General features: G+C 37.1%; 1 protein-coding gene across 1 annotated transcript in view; it reads left to right on the plus strand.

Annotated features, from left to right (window-relative positions):
- The window catches only part of TMEM131 (transmembrane protein 131), a 234,482-nt gene that overhangs the window by 595 nt on the left and 219,448 nt on the right, over positions 1 to 14,439 (plus strand). Inside the window, exon 2 of the mRNA XM_077749192.1 lies at positions 9 to 114. Within this exon, the coding sequence (XP_077605318.1) occupies positions 9 to 114 (106 nt within the window). The remainder of the gene's footprint in view (positions 1 to 8; positions 115 to 14,439) is intronic.

Consider the following 14,439-nt stretch of genomic DNA (forward strand, 5'->3'; position numbering starts at 1 on the left):
GCGCGCAGCTCCGTCCGGCGCGAAGTTGCTCGTTCGAGTCCCGTCCCGAGCCGGGAACTTGGAGTTCGGATGCCAACTCGTGGCGTTGGCCGTACGGAGTTGCTCTTGTTCTCCGTGATTCCTTCCCCTTGCCTTCCCGAACCTTGACTCCTGTCACTGCCATTTCAAAACTTCCTGAGTTCTCGTATCTTCTTGCCACTTGGCCCACTATGTAGGAGGGGCATATCTGTAGACTTGATTGCTGTTAATGGACAAATTTTAGGACACTTTCCTCCTTTGCTTGCGGTTTTCATAACGGCGTGCACACAGAGCTCACTTTAAAATGTAGTAAAAATAGCAAGACTGGTGGAAAGGCTTTAAAACATAGCTTAACACAATTTTACTTTGAATTGGTTCAAACATTTCTTGGTGAAGAATCTTGTTTCTTCACCTTTCCTCTCCTTTGTCGCTTTTCAGAACTGATCGTTTAGCTAGCAATTCTATATACATAATACAGTTCCGCTTAGTTCTCTAGTAAGATCTTGGAAGTCTGTTTACATTTTTAATTTGTTTTAAGATCAGGTGTCATCTTTAACGTGAAAGATTTTACAAACAAATATCGTTTCTAGTTGGCAAGCCTTTATAATTTACTTAAGGGCTGACCCCTCCTTAAGAAAAACTCATTAGTATTGAACGACTGTAAAACTGGTACTATTATAGGGGTAAAAATTATTTTGTAACCAACCCAGAGGACCAAATCTGTGGTTGTGTTGGAACTACCTGTTTTTGAGCCTAGAGAAATGGGTGGTCACGGAGCTTTCACAAAGAAATCACTAGAAGAGAATGGTTTTTAAAAAGCTAAGCAGAACTTGTTAGTTTAGCTTCCGTTTCACCCTAAACTGCCACTATTAGAAAATAAAGTCTTGCCACTGTAACTTTCGGAGTGATGTTCTGCTTTAGGACTAAACTCCCTTGCTTTTTATCATTTTTGAAGGCAATGGCTAAATGCAAACCAAATTAACGTGAAGTGCAAATGTGCCTCTACTTACTGGTTTTCAATTTTTGTTCAAAAGATTACATTCTTTCATTTAACTCCATAAGCTGCCTCAGTCTGGGTTAACATAGGTGGAAATTATTCAGAGAATTGCCATCTATTGAAAGAATTAAGCGACAGAGGCAAGATTATTTCCGGAATGAAATATTGCTGTTTTAGGACTAGTGGGGCCTGGTATTGTCCTAGTTCATTGATTGGTTACAGATCTGCAGTTAGATGATTGTTACTATTGTGTGCTTATGGTGCCCAACACAGGCTGGCCTATAGTTTGTGTCTAGTAAAGCTAAAACAGTACAGCAACGTAAAGGGGAAGTCTCCTTTTGTTTCAGGTAGTCTTTGGCAGGTATTGTGCCCTTCATTTTCTGTTCCTTTGCTTGCCTTGTACACTGCCAGGTACACAGCAGGGATTTAACATTTGTTTGAGTGAATGACTGTCTTCATGAGCCATTAGCTCAGGGAAATAAAATAATGATTGAGTCTTGTAAAACATTCAGGTTTATTATCTTTCTGCTGCTTTTTTTCCCCAACAGCCTTATATATGCAAATTTTCTGTGTATAGATAAGAACTCCCTTGTTTGCAAGATGTCAGCCTATATTTGCTAATTTCCTGTTTGTTTATAAGTTTTAGCATACCTCTCCACTCATGAATGTAGGGCTCAGTTGAGAAAAATTACTTGCCAGGGTGTAAAGTATGAAAAGATGTGGTTGAATCCATCAGTGGCCTGGCAGAATCAAACATCTTTTGTGGCCCATGTTGGGTCTGTGTGAACAGTTTGAATGTACAAACTAGCTAGTCAAGCTATTGTTGGTAATTATATTAATACAGAACACAAGCCTCTGCCCATCATAGATAAAATCTGGTTCTAATAAAATATTCTGCAAAGGTTGCTCCAAAAATGGCCTGTTCTTTAAGCTTTCTTCCTGATGAAACTTTAGTATTGTTTTTGTTTGAGTAAGTAGATGAAAGGAGATTGATTTTCTTACGTGATTGTGAGTGATACCACGAGTTTAGGCACCTGATGGAGCACAAATCTAGCATTTGCCCCCAAAATGTGCTGTTGAGTTTTTTCAAGAAGTCTGGGCAGATTTTTGAAGGTGGCTGAGTTCAGTTTGTCAGTTTACACCCTTAGGATTTTTTGTGTTTATTTTAGTAGTATAAACTAGTAATCTTTCAAAGTTAAGATTTCCCTGTAATATTAATGATAGTTCTCTGAGTAGTTTGTATTTGATATATTTTTCCTCCATTACAGCAGAATATCACTAGAAAATCTCCAAAACAAAATAAAACTCATTGTCTGCTGAAGAAAAACAGCAGAAATAGCTAATTGCATTACCCAATGCAATTTTTTTTTTTTAATGTTTGGACTAGATGTTAATTTCCTTATGTCAGAAGCATGAGCCATTTCCTTGTTTTAACATCCTAGATGTCTTAACATTCCTATATCTTAACAGCCATTTTTACTGCTCATTAGTAGTGTTATTATTTCAGAGAAAAGGGACCTTTGAGAATGTTTTGGCTGTGCTCTATAGTTTGTAAGGATTTTGAAAGAGTTGGGAGAGTAGAAGTTACTATAATTACTACAAATAACTCACTTAATCCTGGATTGGTGTCAAGATTTTTCTTGGAGCTAAGATCTAGATATTGAGAACAGTGATGTATGTAATGAAAATATGATAAAAATATATAGTGAAAATATGTGTGCATATGCTAAACATGTAATTTTTAGTAGTATTCTATTTATAAATCTGCCCATTGTGGGGAACCTGGGTGATCAGTCTGTTAAGCATCCAACTTTGGCTTAAGTCATGATCTCACAGTTGATGGCTCCGAGCCCTGCATCAGGCTCTTGCACTGACAGTAGCCTGCTTGGGATTCTCTCTCTCTCTGCCCCTCCCTGCTCATTCTCTCTCTTCCAAAATAAGTAAATAAAAACTTTTTAAAAAAGTCTGCTCATTGTGACCAGCAAATAAGAGCTTTAAAAAAACAAACAAACAAACAAACAAACATCATCTATCAGGTAATACAGTTTCATTGTGAAATGGGTTTTAGGAAGGCATGGTTGTCTTTTAATTTATTATATATAGAAAGCTACATCTCATATATCTAATACATATAAACTTGAATAGATTTTCAGGAATATGATTGTGTTAGCCTGTGGCAAATTAAATTTCAGTGTCACATGTATTTTCATAAATTGGCTATTAATGGCAAGGCAGAGTTTGATAGTGTTTATTAGGACTTTTCAATTTGTTTGCAGGATACGTTAGTTTTGTGCAGAAATTTGTGTTTTAAGTTGTATTTGTGACAGATGCAGGAGGAGGGTGTTTTGTCTAAAAGTGTTCTATCTACAAAGCATGTGAACAAAATCCTATACTTGGAATAAAGGCCAGAAGAGATTAAAACGTAATTAGGAGATTTGTTTTAGGAAGGTAGAATTGATTAGGGGTAGTGTTTACTTTTTCTAATCAAATTATTATTTTATAATGTAAAAATATTTTTATAAGTGATTTTCTTAAGAGTGGGGTATTTTAATCCTTTGTATGGTGGTGGAGTGGCTGCTCTTTAATTTAGAGCCTGGTAAGTAGAATATTATTTTGTTAATACTACTTCACTAATGAACTTTTGTTGGCTTATTTTTACTAAAACCTGTTTGCTACTGCCAGAAGCTTTGGAATCCTATAGTTGGAAAAAGTGTGTCCTCTCTTTCTCTTGTTAATGACTATTTTCTTTCTCTTTATAATCCTTTCAGTGGGCCCTCATAGACACTTGCCAAAAAGATCAGCTTTGGGAGTAGATATAAAATCATCTAATTGGTTATCATCCAGAGTAGTAATAAACCAGACTCCTCTTGGGGACAAATTAAATCATTGCTGAGTGCTTGATATTTTACAAATTCTTTTTCATCCTGCATGTGGCTTGAGCTTTCTGACTGGCCTTGGCAGACAGAGAGGCCCTTTTGCTCTGGCTGAATTTTTCCTCCCTATCTGTTCTAAGCAGCATCAGACACTGTTGATAGCTGCTTCTTGGAACTTGTCTCTCTTCGTTTCTATGACTTTGTACTTCTTGGTTGTCATCCTGCCTTAGTTGTCAGTCACTGCTCTCCAGCCGCCCACTGGATGTCTTCTTTCCTATGCGTGTCCAGCCACTGGCACACCACTGCACATGTCCAGGGCAGAATTATCTCGCACCACCTCTGGTTTCCCAGTTTTTGTTAATGATGTGATTATTGTCTCTGCCACATTGGTCTCATTTTTGACCACTTAGCAAGTGGTGTCAATGCCTGTTCACTTTCTTGGTTGGCTCTCCCAATGGCCTCCAGCCTGCGGGCGCTGCGGTAGGCTCTCACCTCTCCACTTTCTCTATCTCTGTTTGCATTGTTTTTGCTACTCATCTGTCATTCATTTTGACACCTTTAGCTACTTTAATTATTTTATGGGGAACATTTCTTCACCCAGACTGGAATTTTTGAACCTCTGTCAACAGCAGTATTATGTACATAGCAGGCATTCAGTTTTAAATGAAGGTTTGCCTCAAATGACCTTATCTTCCCTCAATACCTGAGACCTGGGCTGAGACTCAAGAGTACAGGCAAAACTCTGACTCAGTTGTGGTGTGATTGAGAAGTCTGCTGTAATAAGACATAGGGTGACACCACTTTTTTCTTTCCTGCATGTTGCTTTCCATTGTAACTGAGTGATACACATTTATGTATACCATACTTTTGTAACTTTTGGATTTTAAGATTTCAGATTCTTATATAACCCCAGTTTATAGATCATGAAACAGGAACAGAGAAATTAAGTAGCTTTCTGAAGGTAAAAGAGTTTGTAGGTGGTTGAGCCAGGATTCCATCCCAAGCCATCTGTTCCTAGACCAAGCCGTATAATCCTGGATGAGTTCTTAAGGTAGTAGATTTTATTGTACACCAACTGGAGAAAGAACAGAACTGTCAGTTTGTGCAAAAGCAATGTATTAAATATTCCAGCGAGGTGTCTTTTTTTTAAAACAACAGCTGCGAATATATATCCATGTCACTTGACTTTTTTTTTTTTTTTAATGTTTGTTTATTTTTGAGAGAGAGTGCAAGCCAGGGAGTGGCAGAGAGAGGTGGGGACAAAGGATCCAAAGCGGGCTCTGCATTTGACAGCAGAGACCGCCTGATGTGGGGCTCGAACTCATGAGCTGTGAGATCATGATTTGAGCTGTGGTTCAATGTTTTAAATGACTGAGCCACCCAGGCGCCCCACTATTGACTTGATTACCATTAAAATGATCATAGGCCATTCTGGATCATGTACATTCTGTAAAGGAAATTGAGGAAACCCATGAATGGGTAATCTGGGGAACAGATATTTGGTATTGAAAGCTACTGACTCTGTTCTTAGGTTCTGATATATTCTTTGGTTAAGATTTAGGCTACCTTGCTTTCTGTGAACATTCGTTAGTTTTAGATTGGTGTGACAAGTTAGTCTAGATATATGGAATATTCTCAGAAACTGGCCCTGATTAAAAGGAACTGGAGATAATCCAGAGGCTGGTAGTGGCATCAGCTTTTAACAGTGGAAAAATCTCTTTGAGATTTCCATTAGAGGTCCAGCAGCTCCAAAAAATCCATTTCTAGTGCTTTGTTCATTCTTAGGAAGGCATTTTTGGATTAGGTGGTCATTAGTTTAATTTGCCATACTAGATCAGTTTTTCTTTCATTCCTGTGTGACTGCCTTAGAAAGATTTTTAGAAAGCCCTGACTTTTTTCATGATTCATTTTGTTGCATGTAGTACTTATGGCAAAGGTCTGAAAAACCCTGCTGTCTAAGAGGATCCTTGACATGTCTGTCATGATCGAGTGTCAAACTTGCCTTATTTGTTTGTTTCTTTATAATTGTAAAAAACACATAACATGGAATTTACCATCTTAAGCATTTTAAGAACACAGTTCAGTAGTATGAAGTATTATTCACATTGTTGTGGGACAGATCTCCAGAACTTTTTCATCTTGCGTAACTGAAACTGTCCATTGAACAGCAGCTCCCCATTTCTCTCTTCCCTGCTCCAACCTCACATTCTACTCCTCTTTTTTCATGAGTTTGACTACTTGAGATACCTCAGGTAAGTGGAATCATGCAAGATTTGTCTTTTTGTGGCTGGCTTATTTCACTTAGCATAATGTCCTCAAGATTCATTATATTGGAGCATGTGACAGGATTTCTTTGCTTTTTAAGGCTCAATAATATTTTGTTTTATTTATATACCATTTATCCATTTACCCATCAATGGACATTTGGATTTCTTTCACTTTTTGGCTGTTGTAAATGATTCTGCTATGAAATGGGTGTCCAAATGTCTCTTTGAGATCCTTCATTTAATTCTTTCAGTTTATATACCCATAAGTGGGATTACTGGATCATATTGTATTTCTGTTTTTTTAATTTTTTAAGCTACTACCATACTGTTTTCCGTAGTAGGCTGTACCATTTTACATTTCTACCAATAGTGCACAAAGGTTCAGTTTCTCCCCATCCTCACCAATACTTGTTATCTTCTGTATTTGTTTGTTTATAGCGGCCATCCTCATGAATGTAGGCTTATATCTCATTCTGTTATGCATTTTTGTAAGTGATATTAATTGAGCATCTTTTTGTATGCTTGTTGGCCATTTGTATCTTTTTTTTTTTGAGAAATATCTATTCAGGTCTTTTGCCTGTTTTTGTTTTTTAGTATAATTTATTGTCAAATTGGTTTCAATACAACAGCCAGTTCTCATCCCAACAAGTGCCGTTGCCCATTTTTAAACTGGGTTATTTTTATTGCTGTTGAGTTGTAGGAGTTCTTTATATATTCTGGATAGCAACTCCTCATCAGATAGGTGATTTGTAAACATTTTTCCCCATTCCATAGTGATGAATGGAAGTTTTAAAGTCTGATGTAGTCCCATTTGTCTATTTTTGCTTTTGTTGCCTGTGTTTTTGATGCTGTATTCGAGAAAACATTGTTAAATCCTATGTCATGGAGCTTTCCCCCAGTTTTCTCTAGGAATTTTACAGTTTTACATTTTGTACAGTTTTACATTTTGTTCTTCAGTGAGTTTAGAGTTAATATTTTGTGTAAGATGTAAGATTAAGTGTCCAAATTCACTCTTTTGCGTGTAACTGCCCCGTTTTCCCAGCACCATTTGTTGAAGAGACATCCTTTCCCCATTGAGTGGTCTTGAAATCCTTTATGAGGATCATTTGACCATATATACAAGTTTTATTTGAGTTCTCAATTTTTTCAGCTGTTTGTTTTTGAGAGAGAGCGTGCATACCAGTAGGGGAGGGGCAGAGAGAGGGAGACACAGAATCCTAGGCAGGCTCCAGGCTGTCAGCGCAGAGCCCGATGTGGGGCTTGAACCCACAAACTGTGAGATCATGAGTTGAGCCAAAGTCAGATCCTTAATGGACTGAGCCACCCAGGTGCCCCATGAGTTCTATATTCTATCCATTTGTCTCTTCAGGCAGTTACCATATTGTTCCAGTTACTGTAGCTTTGTTACGTATTTTGAAATCAGGAAGTGCAAGTCCTTAAGCTTTGTTCTCTTTCAAGTTTGGTTTGGCTGTTTGGGGTCCCTTGAAATTCCATATGGATTTTAGGATTTTTTTTCTTGTTTATGCAAAAAGTGCTATTGTGGTTTTGATAGGGAGTGCATTGAATCTGTAGTTGTTTTGGATAGGGTGGACATCTTAATGGTATTAAGTCTTCCAGTTCATGAACACAGGATGTCATTCCATTTACTTGTGTTGTCTTTAATTTCTTTCAGCAGTGTTTTTTTAGTTTTCAATGTGTGTAAGTCTTTCTCCTCCTTGGTTATTATATTTATTCTTAGATATTTTATTTTTGATGCTGCTATAAATCAGACCTGCATTTTTGAACAGATTATTTCAATTCATATATGACTAAACATTGTGAACATGTAGTTTTTGAGAAAAGAAACATGCTCTGTATTTGAAACAAAGAATTCTACATGCTTAAATTATTTCCTTAAATTACTTACCTATAAATTGAAACATATTTTAAGTCCTTTTAAGTTCTAACAAATCTGTGACTATTTTCTAAATCAGTTATGATTGCAAAATCATATGACAGTCTAACTTTGGTTCTTAAGAACTAAATTTTTCTTCTATAGTTATAGTATTACATTTGCATCAAAACAGGAGAGTAAAAAACCATCTCAGCAGCAAAGTTTGAGAAATCGTCTAAGCCAACTCTACTGATACAAGTTAATTAGCAGTTAATTACAAAATTCATGGTATGGCAAGGGCCCTACTTGGATTTTTTGGGGGATGAGGGGGGTACTGATTAAATTGGAGCAGATGCTTTTCTAGGGAATTTATAGTAGAAAGATGCTGTCTAGAACTTAAACCTTATCTCAGAGCTCTTTATAAATACAGTTTATCATTCTAAAAGTTACTTGGTAGAGCAGTGCATAAGAGCGGGCAGTGTGCTTTTCAAACTGGATCATTTTAAAAAATGCTTGTGTGAATTGGTGGCATGGACTCATCTGAAGTATTGCTTCTTGATTTGCAAGTAGGGAATGAAGTAGTGGTTAGCACTACCAAGAGGCAATCTGTCTTTTCAGAACTAATGCAGCAGTAGTTATCTTTCATATGTAGGGGAGTTATTTCATATTTAGTGGTTTATCTCCCCATACTGCGGGCTTCTCTTGGGTTCTGGCTGGATGTGAAAAAAGGTAAGTGAGTCTCGTGTTGAAGAGAGGAAGATGTAAGAAAGAAGTAGCAGACTGGAATTAGATTGAGTTTTATTAGGATCCTAGAGATTTTTGTAGATAGGAAAATTTGAGTATTGTCAGTTTCTTCCCAACTGCATTTGGCTTTATTTGTGTTTGTATAGGATCTTGAGCTTTTGGGGGTTGAGGACTGGGTCATGTTCTTCCTGCACCTATCATTTTAAGTGCTTCAATATGTTTAGTCCTGTCTTAGTAGGAGAGACAGTGAACCATGACCAATAAAAAAATGAACAAGAGTGAAGAAAAGGTATTTCTGAATTGATAGTGTTTATCCAAGTTTGACATTTCACCATTTCGGGAATATATTATGTAAGCAGTTATTGCCTGTAATTGATAATGGTTGTAATTACTTAATGATGACAGCTAATGTTTATCAGGCACTTTCTTTGTATTGAGCACTGTTGTTAATTGCTTTACATGCCTTATCTCATTTAATCTTCACATTAACCCTGTGTGAGGTGCCAGTCCTTCTTCCCTCACCCTTCAGGTCTGTTTTTGGTTACAATCCCTCTGTGGCTGTCATTGCTCCTTGGGTGTGTGTGTGTGTGCGCGCTTGCTTGCTTGCTTGCTTGCTTGTTTGCTTGTGATAGTATGATACACAATTTTAATTTCCAGTAAAATGGGACAATATAATATATAATAATTCTTGCTGCACATACAGTCTGGAGGTCAGTTTGGAAAACCTTTTTTCAATTTCACAAAATGCATTTTGAAACAAATTATAAAATACAAATGAGTAAATGGAGAAAAATTTCTATACTCTATCAAGTACAAAGAACCAACATCAGTCATCAGTTTTCTAAGTTTCTGTGCCCTCCCCAGCTCTCTTCCTTCTCTCTCGCCCCCTTTGCCGCCTGCCCGCTGCTCCCCATTCTGAAAGAATATTGCCACATTGCCTTTGAAGAAAACTGTCGGTTGACATTTCAACAATACTTTGTGAAGGTGCCCGCTTTCCCTCATTGGCTGTTAACGCTTCTTTTAAGTCCTCACCAAACTGGTGAGAAAAGTTGTCACATTGTTTTAATTGGTTTTTTAAAAAATTGCTACTGTTTCTTAACCACGGTTTCATACCACTGTTAAGAGTGATGCAGTTAGGTGTAACAAGTACCTCAAGTTCAGAGACAGAAAGAGTGAACTCTAGCTGGTATCATCCTGGGCCACTCTAGATAAGATACTACATATGGACCGAAGTCAAAATGTGTGTCAGCAAGGAAAAGAATTCTGGAAACCACCATTCTTTTGTGTATGTCAAGGAGTTGGGGTAGGAAGAACATATCAAAACTGCTTTGTGAGTTACCTAAGTCAGTGAGTGAGAATTCATGGCCTTGCCTAGGACTCTAAGATCTAATAGTTGAAAAGTGGAAATAGTGATTGAGAGTGTGGCTCTGGACTCTTGTCATCCACTTTCTGGCTGTGTGGCTTTGGTAGGTATGATTGACCACTTTGTGTCTAAGCTTCATTATTCATAGAGTAGGGATAATGATAGCATTTTTCTCATTGAGTTCTTGCAAAGATTTACTGAGATGGTAGGTGAAAAGCTCTTAGCACAATGCCTGACACATTAAAAAATTACTAGTAAGACTGAATACTATTATGCATTTGCTTATTTGTATTGCTTTTGTATTGTTCAATCCTGCCTTTTGTCAGTTTTCCCATTGGTGTTTGGATTTTCCTTTTTGACTTAAATGAACACTTAATTAAGGATTAAGGATTTCATTTTTCTAAATTTTTATTTGCATTTAATTTTCTATATTTTAATTTCTTTTTTTTATTTTTGAGAAAGAGGGTGCAAGTGAGCAAGGGGCAGAGAGAGAGAGAGAGAGCGAGAGAGAGAATCCCAGGAGGGGCAGAAAGAGAGAGAGAAGCAGGTCTCACCCAAAAGCAGGGCTCCTGCTTACTGGAAGTGGGGCTCAAACTCATGAACTGTGAGATCATGACTTGAGTCGAAGTCACATGCTTAATGACTGAGCCACCCAGGTGCTCTATATTTTAATTTTCTATTTATTATTATTATAAAATTTATTGGCCAACATTTATTTCCTTTATGGTTTCCTTTATGGTTGTTATGTGTAAGAAGCCTTGTGCATAAAGTGTATTGACCAATAATATTTTCTTTGTAATTGCTATTTTTAAATGAAAATCTGTAAGTCATCAATCTTTTGTTATCAGGTAGGGAATCTAGTTTTCTCAAATGATTAGTTGCTTTAATACCGCTTATTGAGTTGTACACAATATTTTCTTTTTTATGCAAATTTTATTATATATTTGGATGAGTTACTTGATCTATTTTTTTTCCTGATTATTTTGTCCATTTTATTAGGTGACTTGGCAGGTCATTACCTCCCCCTAAATTACTGTTATTCCAAAAGGATTTTCTGGTCTACCTTGTTTTCATTCTCTACAAACACTAAAATCATTTTGAAGAAAATTTAAAATTTCTATTTGCTTTTTGATTAGGATTGTGTTAAAATGTTAGGCAAATTTGGAACTTGACATCATTTTTAATGTTTTCTATTTATTTTCCTTTCACATACACACACACACACACACACACATTGAACTATATAAAACTGCCATTTTTGTGGGCCCCAAATGATTGAATAACAGTGTAGTTATTCAGTAATATTAACATATATGTTTGCATGTATTAGTGCATTGGCTAGCGCTTTAGAACACTTAAACAAGAGTGGTTAAAAAGTGGGCCTACTTAACCTTTTTTTGGTCTTAAAAATTTTTTTTTTAATATTTATTTATTTTTGAGAGAGACAGGGAGAAAGAGCATGAGCAGGAGTGGGAGACACAGAATCTGAAGCAGGCTCCAGACTCTGGGCTGTTAGCACAGAGCCCAATGCGGGGCTCGAACTCGTGAACTGAGATTGTGAGCTGAGCTGAAGTTGGACTCTTAACCAGCTGAGCCACCCAGGTGCCCTGTCTTTTGGTCATTATAGGGAAATACCTTCAGTGTTTAATTGTGAAATATAATTGTGGCAGTTGATTGGAATTAGATGTTCTCAATAATAGAAGATTTCTTATTTTAAGAGTTTTAGTCTCAAGAGTTATTAGGGATAGATGTTATGCTTTATCAGATCAAATTTTCTTATTTATTTATTTTGTTTTTTACTTTAAGCTATTGATTTTGGCTGTTCGAATTACAGAAACAATTATCTTAACTTAGTTCCACTCAACTCTCTTGGTCAACTAACCCACATTTCTATTCCCTCTCGAAACCTGTCCATGGATGCCCATTGAACCTGGGCTGCTAACCCCCACAGACGTTCACATTTGCTCCTTCTAGTTAATGCATAAATTTATTTTATTTTATTTTAATTTGAGAGAGAGAGTGCATGGGGGAGAGGAGCAGAGAGAGAGAGAGAGAGAGAAAGAGAGAGAGAGAGTCCCAGGCAGGCTCCATATTGCCAGTGCAGAGCCCCACTTGGGGCTCGATCTCATGACTGTGAGATCATGACCTGAGCCGAAATCAAGACTTGGATGCCCAACAGACTGAACTACCCAGGCGCCCCAATGTGTGTATTTTTGTTTATGGTTTCCTTCCTTCCTCCCTCCCTCCCTTCCTTCCTTCCCTCCCTCCCTCTCTCTCTCTTTCTTTCTTCTCTGTCTCTTTCTACCAGACGCTTTAAAAGCTTTTGAAATATTTCAGATATTGCAATGCCTGAAATATTTCAAAAGCTATCAATAATAATAGCAACAACAAAAAGTGGTTTTAAGAATAACAAGAACTATGCAGAATCTGAGGAAAACTTTAAAACATTCTTGAAGGCAGAGAAGTAGATTTGAACAGTGGAAAGACATTCCTTGCCCTTGGGTAGGAGAACTCAACATCATAAAGGTGTCAGTTCTCCCTAAGTTAACATTAATTTAACACAGATGAACAATTAAAAAATACCAACACAACTTTTTATAGAGTTTATATGGAAAAATAAACATGTAGGAATGCTAGGGAAATGCTGAAAAAGAAAAGTTATGAGGTGTGATTAGCATAGGCAGTTATTAAAACATATACTATAAAGCCATTATATATTTGGAAAAAGTAAGGTATTGATATATAAATAGATAAGTGGAATAGAACAGAAATTTTCTAAGTGGATGTTAAGTCCATGTGGTTTATGCTACACACCTGCTTTCCTTCAGGGAGTCTAGAATGTGTTAGGTGGAGAGTGCCTATATGACCGGCCCCCAACTAAAACCTTGCACCCTGGATTAATTTCCTATTACTGTTGTAGCAAATTGCCACAACTTCAGGTGCTTAAAGCAATGTCAACTTAATCACTTATAGTTCTGAAGAGCAGAATTCTAAAATCAAGATATTGGCAGGTCTGTGTTCTTTCTAGATGCTTTGGTGGAGAATGTTTTCTCACCTTTGTGGGCTTCTAGAGGTCACCTGCATTCCTTGGCTCCTCTCACTCCACTGTCCTGCTTCATTCATTCCAGCTTCCTTCTTTCATCGTCACGTCACATCGCCTTCTGACCTTCTGATCCGCCTCCCTTTTGTAAAGACCAGTGTGATTACATTGGGCTCATTTGGGTAATCCAAGATGACCACCTGTCTCAAATCATTAGTTTAATCTCATCCACAAAATGCCTTTTGCCACATAAAGTAACATTCACAGATTTTTGGGGATGAGGAGGTGGACGTCTTGAGTGGCCATTATTTAGCCTGCCACAGACATTGAGCCTCTGCTTGAGTTTCCCTGGTGGATAAGACACCAAAAGCACAAACAACAGAAGAAAAAGTAGATAAATTGGACATCAAGATGAAAAAGTTTTATGTTTTCAAAGGATGTCAGAAAAGTGAAAAAACCCACTGAATGGGCAAAAAGTTTTGTAAATCGCATACCTGACGTGAGACACGTAGCTGGAACACAAAAAGAACTCTTAACAACTCAATAGAAAAAATGCAACCCATAAAAAATGGACAAAGGATCTGAGAAGGCATTTCTCCAAACAGTAAATTCATGAAAAGATGCTCAGTATCATTAGTCATCATAGAAATACGAATCAAAACCAAATGAGATACCACTTCACACCTACTAATATGCTTGTAATAAAAAATGACAGATAATAACAAGTGTTGGAGAAGATGTGGAAAAATTAAAATGTCATATGTTGCTATTGAAAATATAAGATGGTGCAGTTTCTTTGGAAAACAGGCTGGCAGTGCTGCAAAATGCTAAGGAAAGCATTATGTTCCAGCAATTCTGGGTATATTCCAAAAGAAATGAAAACATCTGTGCACACAAACTTGTACAGGAATGTCCATGGAAGTATTTTTCTTAATAGCCCAAAAGTGGAAATAACTCAAATGTCTTATCAACTGATAAATGGATAAATAAAATGGAATATTATTCAGCCATAAGAGAGAATAAAATTTTGATGCAGGCTATAAATACAAACAAACCTTGAAAACATACTAAGGGAACAAAGCCAGTCACAAAAGACCATGCCTGACCACACACACAAAATGTCCAGAATAGACAAGTCCTTAGAGACAGAAAGTAGATTAGTAGGGACAGAAAGCTTAGGGCTGGGAGGGAGGAATAGAAGACTGCTGAAAGGTGTGGGGTTTCGTTTTGGGGGTGATGAAAATGTTCTGGAATTGCTGATGAT

Source organism: Crocuta crocuta, unplaced genomic scaffold, assembly GCF_008692635.1.
Source record: "Crocuta crocuta isolate KB4526 unplaced genomic scaffold, BGI_CrCroc_1.0 scaffold118, whole genome shotgun sequence".
NCBI lineage: Eukaryota > Metazoa > Chordata > Mammalia > Carnivora > Hyaenidae > Crocuta > Crocuta crocuta.